General features: G+C 49.8%; 1 protein-coding gene across 1 annotated transcript; it reads right to left on the bottom strand.

Annotated features, from left to right (window-relative positions):
- Window positions 1-788: 788 nt before the first annotated feature.
- Window positions 789-13,856, bottom strand: Cln6 (CLN6 transmembrane ER protein). Its single transcript, XM_038322620.1, has 7 exons — window positions 13,720-13,856; window positions 8,822-8,936; window positions 7,406-7,504; window positions 6,508-6,696; window positions 5,933-5,988; window positions 4,305-4,427; window positions 789-2,282 (listed from the first exon to the last, which is right to left on the bottom strand). The coding sequence occupies exons 1-7, from the start codon at window positions 13,809-13,811 to the stop codon at window positions 2,012-2,014; spliced, it is 945 nt and encodes a 314-aa protein (XP_038178548.1). The 5' UTR covers window positions 13,812-13,856; the 3' UTR covers window positions 789-2,011.
- Between the last annotated feature and the right edge of the window lie 4,978 nt (window positions 13,857-18,834).

Genomic DNA, 18,834 nt, shown 5'->3' with positions numbered 1-18,834 from the left:
CAAATAATATGGTTTCTGTGTGGTTATTTTGGGGCTGAGCAGCCAGGAACAAACAACTGGCCTCCTACTACAGTCCTGAAATGGCAGCATCCTGGAGGTAGGTAAGGAATGTGCTGGTCAGCAGAGTCAGAGGCGAATGACTGTGGGTGGAGCCATGTTCCCCACTCTGTCTTCTGATAACATTACCTATGTCTCTGGGAAGGTGTGGCCAGCCTGAGAACTTTGGCTTCCAAGAGCACAGTCAGCCTGCCTGAGGCTCAGGGCCACCTCCTACAGAGTAGTTTTCCACTGCCTCCCAGCACAGGGGATGACTGGTGGTAGGACAACCCCAGTGATAGGCCTGGGATGCTTTACTTCCCCTCACAGCCTAGGCGCCTCTGAGGAACACTGTACTGACTGGGAAGCGATCCTTCTTACCCACACTCAAGTGAGTGGTTCTCACCCTTCCTAAAGCTGTGACTCTTTAACACAGTTCTTCATGTTGTGGTAACCCCCTACCATAAGATTATTTTTGCTGCTACTTCATAACTGTAATTTGCGAAGTGGTTTCTCAGTTCCTAAGACCATCGGAAATAAGAGTTTTCTGATGATCGCAACCCACAGGTTGAGAACCACTGCTCTAGGTGGTAGGCAGATGGGGTGGGGGTGAGAGGGCCCTCAAGGCCTACTGAGAGAAAGCCTCATACCCTACAGCCTAGGCCCCAGACCAACTAGTCTCCCTCTTCACTCCAGAACTCCCTCCTTCCTCCCCACCACACTCCCAAAGATAAAACAGCCACCAGCCAGGCTGGGCTCCACACCAGCCTTTATTCAGACCTCTCATCACTCAGCATGGTCTAGCCTGTAGAAGGACCCACCCAGCATGGTCTAGCCTGTAGAAGGACCCACCCAGCATGGTCTAGCCTGTAGAAGGACCCATCCAGCATCGTCTAGTCTGTAGAAGGATCACAACAAAACAGAAGAATCTGAGGCCCAGTGTTCCCTGAGAGCAAAAGGAAAGAATGCACAGTACGAGTGTCCCCAAGACTCCCAGCACAGGCCAGTGCTGACTGCCAAATAAGGTGGTGGTATCTTGTGCCATGGAGCCCTATATCTGAGGCCTGGGAGGAGGTGGGCTAGGGCGAGGCAGGAACCGCCATGCTGGGAAAAAAGGCACCAGGCAGGTGGTGAGGGATTCAGGTTGAGATGCAATGTCTCAAGAGACAGATTTGTAATGTCCCAGACCCTTACAACGGGTCTCAGAATCTATAAAACTAGGCTTTGAGAACTCTGTCCTCCGTGTAGTTCAAAACCCAGGCCAGTTTCCAGAGTTCAGTGGCTAAGTGACCTGGAGCTGGGCCTTGGCTTCCTGGAGACTGGGTTCTCAGCAGTATGTGAGTAGGGTCTGAGGCTGGACAAGAATGGGAGGAACGTGCCCCACTAGGCTGAGGGTGAGAACATAGTAACAGACAGAACCACTCTTCCGTGCTGAGGCTGCACCAGCGGAGTCATAACCTCCAGGCCATGGAGCCACTTGGCAGCCCACAGGGTCCTCTACAACAAGTGAGGCCCAGAGATGGAAATGCTCTGTTCAAAGAACAGAAGTTGTGGCCTAGACACCGACGTAGAAACCTAGGGTCCAGGGGCAGGCAGCTTCAGGGCTAGTCAGCTTCTGGGTAGGTGGCAGAGTCTTCTGCTTCTGCCCTGCCTAGTCCTCACCTGCATGGCCACCAAAAGACACTCCTAGAAGGCCATCCTGGTCCTGGGAGATAGGAGTGTAACTCAGGCACCTCTAATAGGAATACAGGGAGAGCAGAGGCCAGGATTTTGGCCTTCATATACTTCCCCCAACTAAATTCCATCTTAAATCCAAAGCAAAAAACAAACAAAAGACCCTGACCAAGACAGTTGAGTCTCTCAACAGTGAACTCTGCCAATCCCTGTGCACAGGGCACAGTGCACAGCCCCCATTACCGTGATGCACATATGCACCCATGTACAAATATCCATGGCCTGTTGCTTCCAGGGAGCCTCAGTGCTGACTGCTGACGTGGAGCGTGTAGAAGGCCCAGGGCTCAGGGACATATATGACACCAGGGTACTTCTTTCGGAGGACAGGGTCATTCCACAGCCAGGCAACCCACAGCGCCACCAGGGAGAGGGTGAGGGCGAAGGAATAGAAGAGGAAGAGGCCGTTGCTGTCTAGGAAGAGGCGCCTGCGCTTCTGGTGGAAGACGAGAGCCAGCATGGCGAAGAAGGTGAAGATGAAGAGAATGAAGATCTGGCCCTCGGTGACCAGGTACCTGGAGAAAGAGGACAAGCATGAAGGGGAGGTGGGCGCCAGGGCAACAGCATCCTGCCTATTATCCCTGGACCAAGTGCTAGGTTGTCCTCCCAGGCAATCAAAATGGCTCTCCTAGTGAGAGGACCCAATGTGCCAGAACAGTCTAACCCATAGCCCGGAGGCATCGTACTACTTTGGCTGTAAGTGGTTTAATAATATTCTACTGGACAGTCAGGTGGTGGTGGCGCATGTCTTTAATCCTAGCACTAGGGAGGCAGAGGCAGGCAGATGCTTGTGAGTTTGAGGCCAGCATGGTCTACATAGTGAGTTACAGGGCAGCCAAGGCTACATAAACCGTTTAAAAATGATGATAATAATAATAATAGTCAGCTGGGTGCGGTGGCTCACATGTTTATGCAGCACCCAGAAGGCAGAGGCAAGAGGGTCTCTGGTTACCACACAGTAAGTTCCAAGACTACACACTGAGAATCAGAAGGCCCCTAGCTTTGGCTTCTGGCTTTTCAGCACATAGGACACTTCCACATGACCAAAACCGGCTCTGGAGGAGCGACAGGATGTACTCTGCGCACCATGACGTACATGGCCTCAGTTCCCACACTTCCTGGGGCCTCATCTGCTACCTGCTTCGTTTCTGGAGGCATTTGAGTTTGGGGATGCCATCCCAGTACATGGAGGTTATTGTCATCACTGTCCCCTTGGAGGCTGGGCCACTGTCATTTCAAAACAGGATTTCTCTGAGTAACAGCCCTAGTTGTCCTGGAACTAGCTCTTGTAGACCAGGCTGGCCTTGAACTCACAGAGATCCACCTGCCTCTGCCTCCCAAGTGCTGGGATTAAAGGCATGCGCCACCACCACCAGGCATAAGGAACTCCAGCTCTGCAACCTATTGGCCTGGTACCTTGGGAACATCAAGTGACAACTTTGAAAGACAACATCAAGGCCATTTCGTCTCTTATGAGGGAAGCATAAACAGCCTCACTTCTTAAGGGGTCCAACAAGGGCTGTGTGCATGTGATACTGGGAAAGCACATTGTTCAGTGAATGCTGCACTGTTGTGACTCCACCACCGTTGCACAGACGTGTTAAGGTAAGACCGTGGCAACGAACATGCCTAGGCCAAGTCTTTCTCCCTGGTATAGATGCCACTATCCCTAGTCCTATCTTCAGGGAGAACATAGGTTAACCCTAGAGGGCCCTCTTGCAGGCTAGACAGGCCCTGGAAATGGCTAGAGCTGGCCCAAGGAGAGGGGCTTCCCATCCAAGGAGGGCCCAGTTGTTCTGGGTTCTTCCTGTGATCCCACAGCCCTTTGGGTGTAAGTGAGAGAAAGAGCTGTCTCAAAGGAAGAAATGATGGGAAGATAAGGGTCTGGCTGAGGTCTGAGAAGGGAGTCGAGAGTGCGGAAGGGTCCTCGGGAGAGGCAGGGCTAGGCTGAGACTGTCTCCCTGGTCTGTCCTTGTCATCTTGTCACCGCCGTGTTCTTCTCTCCCCACTGGATCCTAACATCTCCTGAGAGGGGGACAGGCAGGTGTAACTTCCATTTCAGAGAGGCAAACTGAGGCCCAGGAGGACTCACAAGGCATGAAGCTAGAGGTAGACCCCTGGCCTCCAGGTGGTGTTGACGTGCTGGGAGGTAGGGCACGGTGGATGCTCTTGTCTCTCACCGTCTACTCAGTGCTGAGCATCTGATTTCAGAGAAGCCACTACAAGGCACAGGCCTCACTCAACCCAGGAGGAAGCAGAGGCCTAGGCATGGCAAGTCTTACCTTAGCTGGGGTCACACTGCAGGCCTGTGATTTTTTTTTTTTAAAGACAGGATCCATGTAGCCCAGCGTGGCCTCAAACTCACTATGTAGCCAATGCTAACCTTTGACTCCTGATCCTCCTGCCTCTACCTCCCAAGTGCTAAGATGACGGAAGTGGGTCGTCACACCCAGTGCTGTTTGTCTGTGGATCTTATCGTGGTGGCTCATTCAGTGCCTGTGCCCTTTGTCCCACCCCAAGTGTCAATGTCCACTCACCAGTAGTACAGGCCACTGGGCCCCACCAGGAGCAGGGCAGGCCCTGGCATGTGGCTCTGAGTCTTGGAGGTGGTAAAACAGCCACTGAAGTACATGAAGAGGATGAGGAAGAAGGGGATGTACCTGTGAAGGAGAGGCAACAGCTTTAAAGGCCTGACCAGGGCGTGGCACGGGTCACGCCCACTCCTCTACATTCAGCCTTTCCTGCCCTGGGAGTCCAGGTCGGAGGAACAGAACCAAAAGGTGAGGCTGGTGCAAAGAAGGGTCCTGGGCTCCTTGGGTTAAGTACGAAGGTGAAGGGTGTGGGCGCCATGGCAAACACACCGTGCCTGGTTTCCCTCTCTGAATCTGGTACCCACCCTGCCCTTCCTTCCACATGGATATGAGGGGATGTGGGGCTCTGTCTTAAACCCATGTGCTTTAGATCCCAGCAAGTCGAGTACAACACTAGTATGGAAATGGGGCACCCAGCAGGGCTGAGGTTGGAGAGAATACAGTTCTGGGAGATCCCAGGAAGCCCTGTGGGGCCCTTCACTCACACCCAGCCAACAGTCCCCACCTCGTCCAAGAGTATGGCCTCTCTCCTGCCCACACAGAGGCTCCCTTTCTGCTTCCAGCACACACACACACACACACACACACACACACACACACACACACACACAGAGAGAGAGAGAGAGAGAGAGACTCATGCTCTGCTGCACACACAGCCCTTTTCTGTTATGTGACACCCACACTCGTCTACACTCAGTCTACTCCCTTACCCTCTCCTGAATTCCCAGGCCTGTTCCACCTCCCTCCTTCTTTCTCAGTTTCCAATGGGAAGAGGCATCTGGCAGAGTCAGGAGGAGCTGGCAAGAGGCCTGTGCAGAGGTCCCCTAGAACCCTCTGAGCCAGAAGGATCACCTCCACCTCCACAACCTCAGACAGCCCCACAGACACCAGTGTGGGGCATGTGCTGAGGGAAGCACCACAGGATGAGGCGTCTAGGCGCGGAGCTAGCCCATCACCTCCCAGCTGACAACTGTCCTCATCTCTTCCCTCTGGTTTCCGTTTATTCAGTGTAAGGTGAGGGGTGGCAGAGAAACCCTTATTGGAGCTCTGAGTCTCTGATTTTGACCCCTATATTTCTGAGATTTTCCTGAGAGTAGCAACGGGTGGTGGTGGTGGTGAGGATTTTCCCCTCCTGAGAGTTCTAAGATGGGAGACACAAATTGTGCCACCCAAACCAGGTCCTACTGGCTCTTCTCCACTTCCTATATCCCCATCTGTCTCCTGCATCCCACCGGTAACCATCTAGTCGCTAGATTCTAGTGTCTTTATCAAGGCTCCCTCCCAAACTCCACGCCCAGACATGGCTAGGGTGGACAAACACCTGCTTGCTGCCCTCTAGTGGCTACTGTGGAAACTTCAGGTAGGGAGGAGGCAATAGGAGGTCCCCTTTGGGCCAATGGAAAGTAACTGGGTCACCCTGACCAGGGGTCCCACTCAGAGCGCTTTCGCTGAGAAGAGAATTCCATTTTAGATGCTCCAGTCAATACAGAGGCCTGGGGGCCAGGGAGCCTTGTCCAGTATCTCCTGGTGCCTGGGCCCTGGATGGCACATAGACCCATCAGCCCCTCACTCACCACATGGAATGGCCCAGGTACTCATCATAGTAGTACAACAGCTCAAAGGAGTCGATCTGAGAAAACACAGGGGTGCAAAGTGAGGGAGCTGAGACCTGAAACCAACACCACCTCCCCACACCATTCTCATTCCCTCCCTAGGGTACCAGCGGGGCCAGGGGGAGCCAGTCCCTGCTGTACCACTTTCCTTCCTTCCTTTGTTTTGTTTTGATTTTGAGATAGTATCACTGTACAAACCAGGCTGGTCTTGAACTTGTAGCAATCCTCTTTCTCTTTCCCTCCTGAGTCTAAGGTTTAAAACATGTGCCCACACCCAGACAGAACTGTTTCCCTTTACAGCCTAGGAACACACTATTTTGGGTAGGCAACAGTTTCCTCACGTAGCTGCATGCTTGTGATTCTAGCACTCCAGGAGGCAGAGGCAGGAGGAGGATCAGGAGTTCAAGGTCATCCTTGGCTACTTATAGAATTTGTGGTCAGCCTGGACTACATGAGCCATGATGACTGGCTGGGGAGCCTCTTTAGTCTCCAAGTACGGCAACCTTGGTAGAGTGGAGGGGGGCAGGCAGACTCACCAGTGTCTCTGGCTTGAGATTCTTGATGATGGGGTTCTCTCTGACGGACAGGTGGTGCTGGTACCCACTGAAGAGCAGGCGGTGGTTGACAGAGTCGCCCACCAGGTGGATGCTGGCTCCCATGATGAAGGTGATAATACTGACGTAGATTATAGACCGTGGCAGTGTGCGGGGGGACCGCTCGATGAGCTGGGGTTCAGAATGAGGTCCACGGCATGTCCCCAACTCCATTACAATGTATGAAAACCTCTGCCTCCCTTCCCTCAGAAAAGTGGGATAGAAAGTCCCTCTAGGGGTGTGGGTTCCTTAGTAGGACATCCTAGCAGAGTCAGCTGAAGGTCACCCTTCCTCTCCAGGAAGATCAGATTACGGTGGAGGATGGGGACAGTGTTGGAGGTGATACCAGACCTTCAAGGCAGGAGTTCTGATCAGGCCAAAACCCACTACTACCCCAGGTATCCTGTGTGTGCCTTGGGTGGGCCAGCATGCTTCTGGGATCTAATTTTTGAATGACAGGTCCCCAGCAAGCAGAAAGAAAACATCAGGGAGTCCAAAATGGGGGTGTTTTCCAAAACCACAGAAGCTGTGTTCTGAGGTGATGCCCCTCCTACTTTTAGAGATTCGAAACGTCTTTCATGTTTAAATTTTTGAAGAAACATTTACCTATTTATTTATTTATTTACACATGTATTTATGTAGGTCCACATGTAAAGGTCAGAAGAGGATTTGTGGAAGTCGTTTCTCGTCACGTGGGGATGAAATTCAGACTATTGGGCTTGGCAGCAATCACCTTAAGCCAAGTCACCAGTTCATGAAAAGTGTGTGTGTGTGTGTGTGTGTGCGTGTGCATGTATGTCACCAGAGAGGATGGGATGGGGGCAGACAGGCCAGTCTGTACCTTGAGCAGAAGGAAGGGCGTGATGACATTGTAGGCCATGTGGAAGTAATCCCCGACACTCGGCTTGTTGAGGGGAAACCACTGGAGTGGGAACACCAACTAGGGAGGAGGGAATGAGCTTAACAGAAAGGCCTGCAGGCCGCTGGCCACCAGCCCCCCTCACAGACACTGAGCTCTCCCTGTATTCTCTTGGAAGCCCTTGGCCCAAAGGACTGCCAGAGAGAGAAACAAAGTCCCGAAGACAGTAAATGGACTGTTTCTAGTCCTATTTTATACATAGAAACCTAGGGAGTGTCTTAGGCCCTCTACAAAAAATTAATCTTTTATTTTAGGACAAAACACATCTAAAATCTTTTCTAATTAGAAAAAGATTCTTTTTCCTTTAGTCTTTTTTAAACCAAAAATATGCTATCCTATTAACATCTTTTTGATTCTGCTGAAGTGGGAGAGCAGGCTGGAGTGCGCACTTTTCACCGTGAAGGGCTCTCACTTCCATGATTAGGTTTCTTTCAGGGTATTTTCTTTATTTCTCAGGCTCCTGAGAATGGGACTGTCTCCCTGATTTCCCAGTCTGTCTGTAGCTGGTATGGAGGAAGCCTATGTTAACTTTGTAACCTGTCACTCTGCTGGAAGTGCTTAGCAGTTAGGTTTGTTTTGTCTTGTGACAGGATCTTACCATGCAGCTCAAACAGGGCATTATAATACACGGAAGGTTAAGTTGCCATTAACAGAAACAGCAGTGTGTACGTATTGCCCTAAAGCAGTGGTTCTCAACATTCCTAATGCCCTTTAATACAGGTCCTCGGGTTGTGGTGACCCCAACCATAAAATTGTTTTCATTGGTACTTCATAACTGTAATTTTGCAGTTATGAATCATAATGTATATATTTTTGGAGATAGAGGTTTGCCAAAGGGGTCGCAACCCCCAGGTTGAGAACCGCTGCTATAGAGATATATTCTAATGTAAAACAATCATGGTGCAAGAATATAAACAGGTATAAAACAAAATCTCCTTTTGGTTAGAAAAAAAAAAGGAATTTCTATATACGTTTCCATAAACATAGAAAGGAGTGGAAGGGTATGCCCCAGCCCTCCAGAAAGTCTAACACTTCCTTATATTGGGATTTCTACGTGTTACTCTCTCTACTTGGAAGTGACTTTACTTTTGGCCAGTTACAATATGCAAATTCAGCTGGTGGCTTCACCTCCAGGCTACCCCAACGAGGGAGGGTGGCAGCTATGCTCTACCTCAGTGGGACCCACCCAGGCTGTCTCACGCGTGTGACTGGCCAGTCACACAACTACAGAATGTAAGAGCCTCTGGGTTCTCCTTAAGTGATGTCCACAAGGTCACTCGGCAAACTGAGATCACATCAAGTCCCCTCCATGCTCACAGGATTCAGCCTCACACTTACCATGGCAATGGGGCGGCCAAAGTCCAGAACCCAGTTCTGCAGTGTGAAGTAGAACCAGAGGTCAAAGTGGAAGGGAGCCGTGTGGTCTGTCTCCTCAGCCTTCGCAGAGCCATGCCTGGCAGGGAACAAGACTAGACTCAGCCCTCTCTCTTCCCTCTTTGCCATCAACTCAAGGGAAAGACAAGGAGGTCTAGGCACTTGAAGGCAGGACATACATGCCATCGAGGGAAAGGAAACCCAGGAGTCTGGTCAAGAGGACAGTGGATTTCAGTGGTCCTAACTACCCTGTGACTCAGGAAGAAACTGGCCCATGGGTGAAGTAACTGTCAAGCTGCAATTATAAAATGATGGGGGAATAAAACAAAGCAAAACATGAAAGATGAATGAAAACTAGCAAGCATGACGATAGACAGCTGCAGACCACCTTCATGAAGCACCCACTATCCCCCGGGAACCACGAGTAGCTATCTCTGTGTGTGAGCTCATTTATTTATTTGTTATGTATTCATTTTTAAGAGACATGCACATGAGTGCAGGTGCCTGAGACAGCCAGATCCCTCAGAGCTGAAGTTACCCATGGTTGTGAGCTGCCTGACACGGGCGCTAGGAACTGAACTCTGGTCCTCTGCAATAGCAGCACACACTTTAAACCGCTGAGTCATCTCTCCAGTCCCTAGTTGATTAACTTGTGTGTGTGTGATGCTGGCAATGGAACCCAGGGCCTTGAACATGCTAAGCACATGTGTCCCGTGACAGAGCTACATCTCTGTCCACTCACTTGATTCCTTTCATTCTTACAGAAACTCAATCTGAATGTTACCCTCATTTTGTAAGTGGGTAGAAAAGCGCCCACCAGCCTAAGTTTCTTGCCCCAGGACCGGAGTCTAAATAATTAGGCCTGAATTTATTTATTTATGTTTTTGCGACTCAGGGTTCCCTATGTAGCCCTGGCTGTCCTAGAACTTGCTGTGTAGACCGGGTTAGCCTCAAACTCGGAGATCTGCCTGCCTCTGCTCCCTGAATGATGGGATTAAAGGCGTGTCACCACAGTTGGCTCAGGGTTTGTATTTTAAACTGCATTCCACAGTTGTCCATGGTGATTGGTCCATGACAGCATCCCTCCTCCACCTGTCTCCTCAACTGTGTGGAGGTACCTGGGCTGCTATTACTGAATATTACTGAATATTACTTTCCTTACCAGTCTACACGAGAGCCTAAGAAAGAAATCAGCAGGTACATTGTGGTATAAGAAACACGGGGGGAGAGGGACCACCAAACAACACATCTTCAGAGCCCAACCCTCTCACAAAGCGCTTGGTCCTGCTGTTCACAGATGCACTTAAGTTCAAGGGCATTGCCACTTACTATGGGAGGGCGTCTCTGAGAAAGCCTTTCCCAACCACACTAGGCCTATAGAGAACACGCATTTCCTCACTGGGCCAGTCATAGCAGCATGCGACTGGGGTTGTGTTCTTCCAGCTAGGCCCTCAGGAGGGGAGAGTTTAGAAGAAAAAAAATTAAATAGCCTGGCTGTGGTGGTACACACCTTTAATCCCAGCACTGAGACCAGGGGCGGGACAGCAGTGGGGAGGCAGTGGGATGGGGAACCAGTTGAATCTCTGAGTTTGAAGCCAGCCTGGTCAACAGAGTGAGTTCCAGGACAGCCAGGGTTACACAGAGAAACCCTATCACAAAAAATAATAAATAAAATTCAAATAGCTATTTATTTATGTGTGAGCATGCACACATGCCATGCCATGCATGTGGAAGTTAAAAGACTGTGTTTTTTTTTTTTTTTAAGAAAGAAAGAAGAAAAGAAACAACACAAGAACCGACTGTGTTTCAAGGCTGCTCTCTTTTCTACCATGTGGGTCCTGGGATCAAACTCAGAACTTCAGGCCCAAAAGAGGAGAGCATTAAGGTTCCCCCAAATCCCCAACCTCCTCCTTAGAGTCTGAGTCCTCTTACAGCATGTTACCACCCAGAGGCAAGACACTACTAACTTCTAAGATGATTGGGGGGGGGCTCATTATCCTATGTGTGTGGCCAGACCAGGATTGAGATGACACAGATCCCACCCTCCAGAGTTGTCACCTCTGTCCCTGGCTCAGGCTGACTAAAAACCATCACCATGGCCTGTTTCATATCCCTCCCCTCCCCTACGGGCACAGGTGAGCTGAGCAGCGTCAGGAAGGCGGTCCTCTGTCAGTGCTGACTTTCAGAAATTGCTGGGATTCTCATTAGTGTAGCCTCGCTTAGCAGGGCAGATGGGGAGAACAGGTAGCAACAGGGAAGATACCAGCTTGGGAATCAAGGCTGATAGACATGGATTTTCAGGATCCCCACTCTGTTCTGCAGCTCTCTCTCTCTCTCTCTCTCTCTCTCTCTCTCTCTCTCTCTCTCTCTCTCTCTCTCTCTCTCTCTCTCTCTCTCTGTGTGTGTGTGTGTGTGTGCTTGTTGTGTATGTGTGCTTTTCCTCACCCTAGTAAAGCCTTCCCTCACCAGCAAAAAATAAACAAGATTAGTCAACATCTAAATGCTTTTCTTCTGTTGGGGCTCTGGCAGTGACAGCAGATCACACAGGGTAAGGGGATCTCCCCTTAACACCCAAGCTCCTGTCCCGAAGATGAGTGACCTCAAGCTTGTCCCAAGTTCCTGATTCCAGACTTACCAGGCTAAGCCCCCCAGGCTACGCTAGTCCTAGGTCCCCATCAGGAGCAACAGTGGTTAGAACCGAGGACAGTAGGGAAAGGACAATGTCGGGTAAGCTGAAGCAAGCCCAGCCTTTGCTCCACAGCTTCCTGTCTCCCTCATGGGGAAACTGACACCATGACAGCCTGGAAGCCAGTAGCACCCAGCAGCATCTGCAACCCTGGATGGCAGGAGAGAGGAGTCTGGAGAAGTAAACAGAACTGCGACGGGGAATAGAAAGAGACAGACTCTGGGCTGGACTCTGGGCTCTTTGTAAAAGATGATGAAATACCAGGCGTGACGAGACTGAGACATCTGGATGAGAAATGAGGAAATGCTGACAAACAACAGCAAGGAGGAAAAGAAGGCCAACCAAGAGCCAGATGCGGGGTGGCGCACGCCATTAATCCCAGCACTCAGCAGGCAGAGGCAGGTGGAGCTCTGTGAGTTCCAGGACAGCCTGGTCTGCAGAGTGAGTTCCCGATCAGCCAGGGCTACATAATAAAGACCCTGTATCAAAACAACAGAAAACAAAAGACAGCTTAAATATTGTGAACACTGTATACTGACTTCCAATGTTTAGATTAATCCACAGATAACATGTAGCAAACAGCTGTGACAGTCCCAAATGTGGAAGATCATTTTGATCTCCTTAGTACAGTATAGGGCATACTAGAAGTGCTTACGAATGCCTGCGGAACTTGTGAACTGTTTCTGGTCGGTAAAACAGTCTGAGCCTCAATCTGATCAGGCTCCTTAGCCTGCTCTGGACCGATTTTCTCATCAGATGAGATGATGAAGTAATATTTAGAGGAATAAACGGACCATCAAGTGACGTGTTACTCGAAAATGCGCCTACAGGCAAATCTGTCCCAGGGCAAACATGATAGAGAAGATTCACAAACTAAGACGGCTACTGTGTTACTAAGCCATGGAAATCGTACAGGATGACCGCCAGGGAGAAATATTACCAAGTGCCAGACTGCACCTGCTCAGAAAATCAGCTTCCAGACCAAAAAGCAAACAATCCCCACACTCTTCAGGATCAGTGCAAGAGAAACCTAAGCCAAGCCTCCAAAGCTTCTCCCACCATCCCACAATCACACCAGGAACTTCCTAAAATGCACGTGGAGCACATTAGTGTGCAAAACCCTTCGTGGCTCTTTGGTACCTGTGGGACATGGGGTATACTTTTTTTTTTTTCGAGACAGGGTTTCTCTGCAGCTTTAGAGCCTGTCCTGGAGCTAGCTCTTGTAGACCAGGCTGGTCTCGAACTCACAGAGATCCGCCTGCCTCTGCCTCCCGAGTGCTGGGATTAAAGGCATGTGCCACCACCACCACCGCCCGGAGGGGTATACGTTTTTTAACAGGTGAGTTAGTCTGAGGTAAGTAAGGGGCCTACTGCTCAAGAAGTGAGCAGCCTCCCTTCAGGACTGTTCTCATCCAGATTCCGGACCTCCTCTAGGGCCTTCTGGTCCAACTCTGGGGCACTCGGAGAGCTTCGAAGTCAGTCCAGCCCCCTGTCATTTTCTCTTACAGCGGTGACTTGTCCAGCACCAGCACACTCCTTGCCTTCCTCACATTCCTCCACTGGCTAGCTACCGTGTCCAGTTTCTACAACCCTGAGTTTCCTGCATACTAGGCAGACACTACCGACTAACCTGCATCCCCCTAGAAACCTGCCTCTACCTCCTGCGTGTGGGATTAAAGACATAGCCGCCATGCCCGGCCTAACAAGCCTTAAGTGTCCTCTGCAGAGTCCTGTACTGCTCAACTCCTCCAGAAAGCCCTCCAAGATGAGCTGTCACCTGCGAGGGCTCCGACTTTCATGACAAGTGCTTAATCAACACGGGTGACACGCGGGTGGAGGGAGGCAGACTGGAGGGAAATATCCAAGGGCGGGTTTTGTGCTTCTGGCTCTGCCCCGCCCAGCCGGATAAACCCCAAACACGAGGAGCAAGCCACTTCCCGCTGTCCCGGTTACCGGCTCACTTTCCTGGGCCCCCAAGCCTCCTGAGTCAGTCAGAGCAGAGTCACAGTCCTGCCCAGATCAGGAGGCTTCCGCAAACTTGAAAGTGGCGCGGGGATTTAGCAGAGCGAGCCGGGGTGACCTCGGAGCAACCGGCCCCTGCGGTTCCCGGGACCCTGGCGAGCTCTCTGAAACTCTGGGGCCCCGCGCCGCCTTCCCGTCCCCGCTCTGCGCGCACCTGGCCTGCACAAACGTGGCGCCGGAGCCGCCCGCGGCTCCCGGGAGCTGCCGCCTCCGCGCCGCTGCCTCCATGGCCGCCCCGCTAGGCATCGCCGTCCGGGAGGAGAGAAGACTGCGCGGGCGGCACCGGGCGCCTGGGCGGGGAGGAGCAGGAGGAGGGAGGAGGGAAGCGGGTGGAAAGAGCAGGGGGAGGGACTTAGGCAGGGAAGGGAGAGGAGGCTGGTGAGGGACGTGTGGGGCGGGAGGGAGGGAGGAACTCGACACTGGAGGAAGGAGGAAGGAGCGCAGGGGGAGGGCGATCTCCACTTGAGAAGGAGGGGCCTAACCTACGTCCTGGCGGTCTCTTGGGTCTGAGCTGGATCTGGTTAGACTGGCAGGCCAATATGCATCAGGGGTCTACCTGTCTCTGTTTTCCAGCCATTTGTGCCCCATACCCCTGGCTTTTCAAGTGAAGGCTGGGAATCCAAACTCATGATCCTCATGCCTTACTGACTGAATTGTGTGCCCAGTTCATGGCCTGTTTATATCAATGTCTCTCCATTCTAAGGGCCTTTTAAAAATTTTTCTTGGAGGGCGTTTTATTGAGATTGTTCTTCCTTGCTTTGGTCAGACCTGCGTGAACTGATCGACCACGGGAAGTTGGGACTGTGCCTCAAGGTCATTCTCCCTCAGTACAGACCATACCTAGGTTGTTGTTAGGACAACTCTACTGAATAGTACATTGTTTCAATGCATTCTCTTAGTTTTCCTTTAACTTATTTCCTTACTATCCATAAAAAAAAAAATAGGGTCTTAGGTAAATCAGGGTAGTCCCAAACTTACTATATAGCTAAGGATGACCTTAAACTTTTGATGTTATTGTCTCCACTCCCTGAATACTATTTATTCACTTTGCTCAGTTTCAAGACTCTCTCCATTCCCAACCCTCCTTCAGCGATTTTGTGTGTATGCAGGGGGCGGTAGGGCTATTTTTTATCCTGCCCATGTTATAACCAGGGCAGGTTGATGTCCTGGTTTGGGAGCAAAGAAAACCAACATTTTGAGCTGAAACAACACGTTCAAGGTCAGCCGGTGGCAACACCGAAACTGGGTCCTCGGTTTAATTCCCAGGAATCTGATCTGCAGATTGATGCCAGCGTATCCTTCCCACCCTGACCCCAATCTCTCTCCCTTTCTGTGGTTTCACAATACTGCTGGGCTGCACAGGGAGGGACTGAAGTACCCAGATGTGATTATCAATTTAAGAGCCCTTGATAGGCTTCCAGCCATCAGAGGATGAGGCCCTAGACAGGGAAGCCTGTAACCCATTTAATCCTCCAGTTCCTTAAATACCAACAAATCGGCATTCTGCCTGAAGGACCAGCCTCCCACCCCCACCCAGGGGAGGAGTGCAAAGCGCTGGGACAGGCTGTCCTAGAACACAGCACCAAATCCCAAGTCTGATGGAACTCAAATGTCTGCCTGTTCTCTCCCATCCCAATAGCCCCCCTGAAGAACACCATCTCATTTAGCTCTTAAACCTCACAAAAGTGCTCTGAAGAGATGGCTCAGAGGTTAAGAGCACTGGCTACTCTTCCAGAGGTCCTGAGTTCAATTCCCAGCAACCCCATGGTGGCTCACACCCATCTACAATGATATCTGGTGCCCTCTCCTGGCCTGCAGGGATACATGCAAGCAGAACACTGTATAGATAATTAGAAAGTTTTCTGGAAGTATGCTGTGGAGGGTCAAGTGAGTGCCAGCTCCTGAGTCCTGAGGGGCATGCATCTTCAGGATTTTGCTTGTGACTTTCTGGGGACACGATTCCTGCACACCAAAAGAGCAAAAGGCCTCAGCTCTCAGAGTGCTGGTTTCAGTGTACAGCAATTGAAGAATCTGTAGAGGAGCCCTTAAGGGTTATTTGGAGCATAGCTAGGCTTCTCCTTAAGGTAGCTTCTTAGTCCTTTCTGATGCCAACTGCAGCCAGTATTTATTTAAGTTGTTTTGTTTTGTGGGAAGCCTCAGATTTGCTCCACAGCCAAGAACAACCTTGAACCCTGATCCTCCTGCCTCCACCACACTTAACAGTCTCACACCACAGCATCTGCCTGCCATCATCGTAGTTCCACCTTCTGCTTAATTTCACGGAACGGGTCAGAATTTTCTGTTGGAGTTTTTTACTTTGTGCCACAGTTTTGAGATTCAGCCATTCTTTTATTTATACCAGGCCCTCAGTTGCTCTTGTGAGGGAGTAGACTCCATTACTTGGATGTCCCACTGCCAGTTAATCCATGCAGCTGTGTGTTCTCTTGGGTTGTTTTTGTTTGGGGCTAATATAGTAAGGCTGCCAGGAACACATCAGGCACCAGGCTTCGTGTGTACAGATGCTAGGTAAATACCTAGAGATGGGATGGCTGGGTCATGCTCCAATACATGTTTAACTTTCGAAGAATTTTTAACTGTTTTCCAAAATACCTGAACCAACTCAAGTGATGTCTAATCTTGAAAACCTGAGATGCCCTGTCTTGCAGGAGGCAAGAGGGATCGATTACCTCTGAGCTCAGAACAGTGGGCAACAGACTGGAACATCATGAGCCTGCTGGAAAGCCAAAGAGAGAGAGCTGAATTCCTTTGGCTTAGAGGCTCCTGGTGCCTGCATTTCAGGAGAGAAGCTCTAAACAGGGTCTTTGACCTCCAGTCCTGTCTTGCACTCCCGTCTTTCCTGATCTTCTTGGGATGGGCATCAGTGCCAGAGAATCAGGCCAAAGCAATCTATGCATAATGCATGGATGACCTGGGAATTAACTTTCCAGCCAGTGGAGAAAACCCTACTAATTGGACATTAAATTAACTATTCATTGGCTTGGATACAAGATCCCCCACCGAACAATAAGCTAGGCATAATTCTTAATGGGCCCAGGAGGCAAGACTGGTTCCTTCTTTCCAGTTAGACAATAAGCCAGAGGCAGTTCTCAGGTACTTGGCAATCAGTAAGCATCCACCGAGCTGCACCAGAAAGAGAGGCACACACAGACCAGTATTTCTTCCCTCCCTTCCTTCCTTTTCTATTTCATTTTATGTAATGTGAGGTGTATACCTGTAATGTGTGTGTGTGTGTGTGTGTCTGTCTGTCTGTGTGTCTGTGTGTGTGTCTCTCTCTCTGTGTGTGGTGGGGTGTACCAGTGTCTGCAGGTTCACCTGCTTGTGTGGAGGCCCAAACCCAAGTTAGGTGTCTTCTCTCCATCTCTCTCCACCTTTATTGTGTGAGTCAGTGTCTCTTTAATGAGTCTGAAGTTCATCAGTGGGCTAGGCTGGCTGGCCAGGGAGCTCCAAGGATTCACCTAGACTGGCATTCCCCGGTGTAGTGCTGGGGTTATCGGCTGTGCTGCCACACCTGGATTTAACATGGGTTATGGAGATCTGAATGCAGTTCCTCATGCTTGGGTGACAGGCACTTGGCAGATTGAGCCATCTCCCCTAAACCATCCCTTCCCGCTTTGTTGTTGCTTTCAAGCAGGGTCTCACTATATAGACTTGGCTAGTTTGGAGTTTGCTATGTAGACTGGGCTGGCCTTGAACTCATGTCCATCTACCTGTCTCTGCCTCCATCACTCGCATCGCTTCCTTTTGTCTTTTATTGAGAGATGGTCTCAGGTACCTTAGACTGGCCTCCTCCAATTTGTTATGTCGCCAAGGATGACCTTGAATTCTCGATCCTCCTGCCTCCTCCTCTGGAGTTCAGGGATTGATTACAGATTTATAAAACCACACCCAGTTTCTCTGATTTTTTTTTTAAGGCAGAATCTCACTGTGTAACCCTGACTAACCTAGAACTCTCTATATTGACAAGGCTGTCCTGAAACTTAAAGAGGCCCACCTACCTCTGTCTCCTGAGTGCTGGGATAAAGGCGTGCATCGCTGGCTATAACAGCATTTTTGAAAATCTTTACTATTTTAAGTTTTTAAAAATTCTGTGTACCATGCTTTTTTCTTTTGGGCTGCCAACCAGCTCCCAAATCATGACACAGCAACTTAATAGTTTTTAATGCTCTTCCTAGCTCCTGCACGCTTCTGGCTAGCTCTTTAACTTAAATTAACCTGTTCCTCTTTCTCTACCTTTGGCCTCGGAGCTTTATTACCTTTCTTACTTCTGTATATCTGACTTTCACCGCTGGTCTCTATCTGACTGGCTGGTAGCTGCCTGGCTTTTTGCCCTGGGTGTGACCCTTGTTCTCTTCTTCTTCTCTTGTCTTTCTTCTCTCCTGAGCCTAGATTTCTCCTCTTATTTATGCTCTCTACCCACTAGCCCCACCTTTCCTTTCTCCTGCCTAGCTATTGGATGTTCAGCTTTTTATTAAACCCATCAGGTGCCTTAGGCAGGCAAGGTGAAACACATGCAACACATCTTTTCAAAATTAAACACACATCCTTACATCATTAAACAAATGCAGCGTAAACAAAAGCAATACATCTTTACACAGTTGAAGTAACATTTCACAGCAAAAACATGATCCACAACAATTCTATATGGTTTTTTTTTTGCCTACATGTGTGTATAGTGCCTATAGAAGCCAGAAGAGGGCACCAGATCCCTTAGAACTGGAACTGCAAACAGTTGTGAGCCACTATGTGGTATTAGAAACAACACAGATCCTCTGGAGAAACAAGAACTCTCAGCCCGAGACATCTCTCCAGTCCTTATGGCAATAGTTTTAATGTAACACAACAAATCTCTCTCTGTGTCGGAGGCCGTGGAAAATATACAGCATATGACAATGGATAATTCAGATGTCAACCCACCAGAGGGTGTAGGAGTGACTCTCTGATGGAGGTTAATCCACTCTGGAAACCATCAACTCTGGAAATTGTTGCTCACATTTGCTAAAGTAGCTTGGTGTCTCCCCAGTACCTACACTGTAGTGTATAATTTCATGTGATGTATATATGTAGCCTTATATACACATGTAATGCATGATCCATCTCATATGATGTGTATATGTATTCTCAATCTTATGGGTACATATATCTGTGGAAGGTCAGGAAGATGACTTTTCATTTAGCTATATAATATTGATATATAGAAAATATACTAGGACATACTTCATAACTACATCTATTTGTCCCACAAAGACTG

Source organism: Arvicola amphibius, chromosome 3 (assembly GCF_903992535.2).
Source record: "Arvicola amphibius chromosome 3, mArvAmp1.2, whole genome shotgun sequence".
Taxonomy (NCBI): domain Eukaryota; kingdom Metazoa; phylum Chordata; class Mammalia; order Rodentia; family Cricetidae; genus Arvicola; species Arvicola amphibius.
This window is presented reverse-complemented; position numbering and strand designations above follow the sequence as displayed.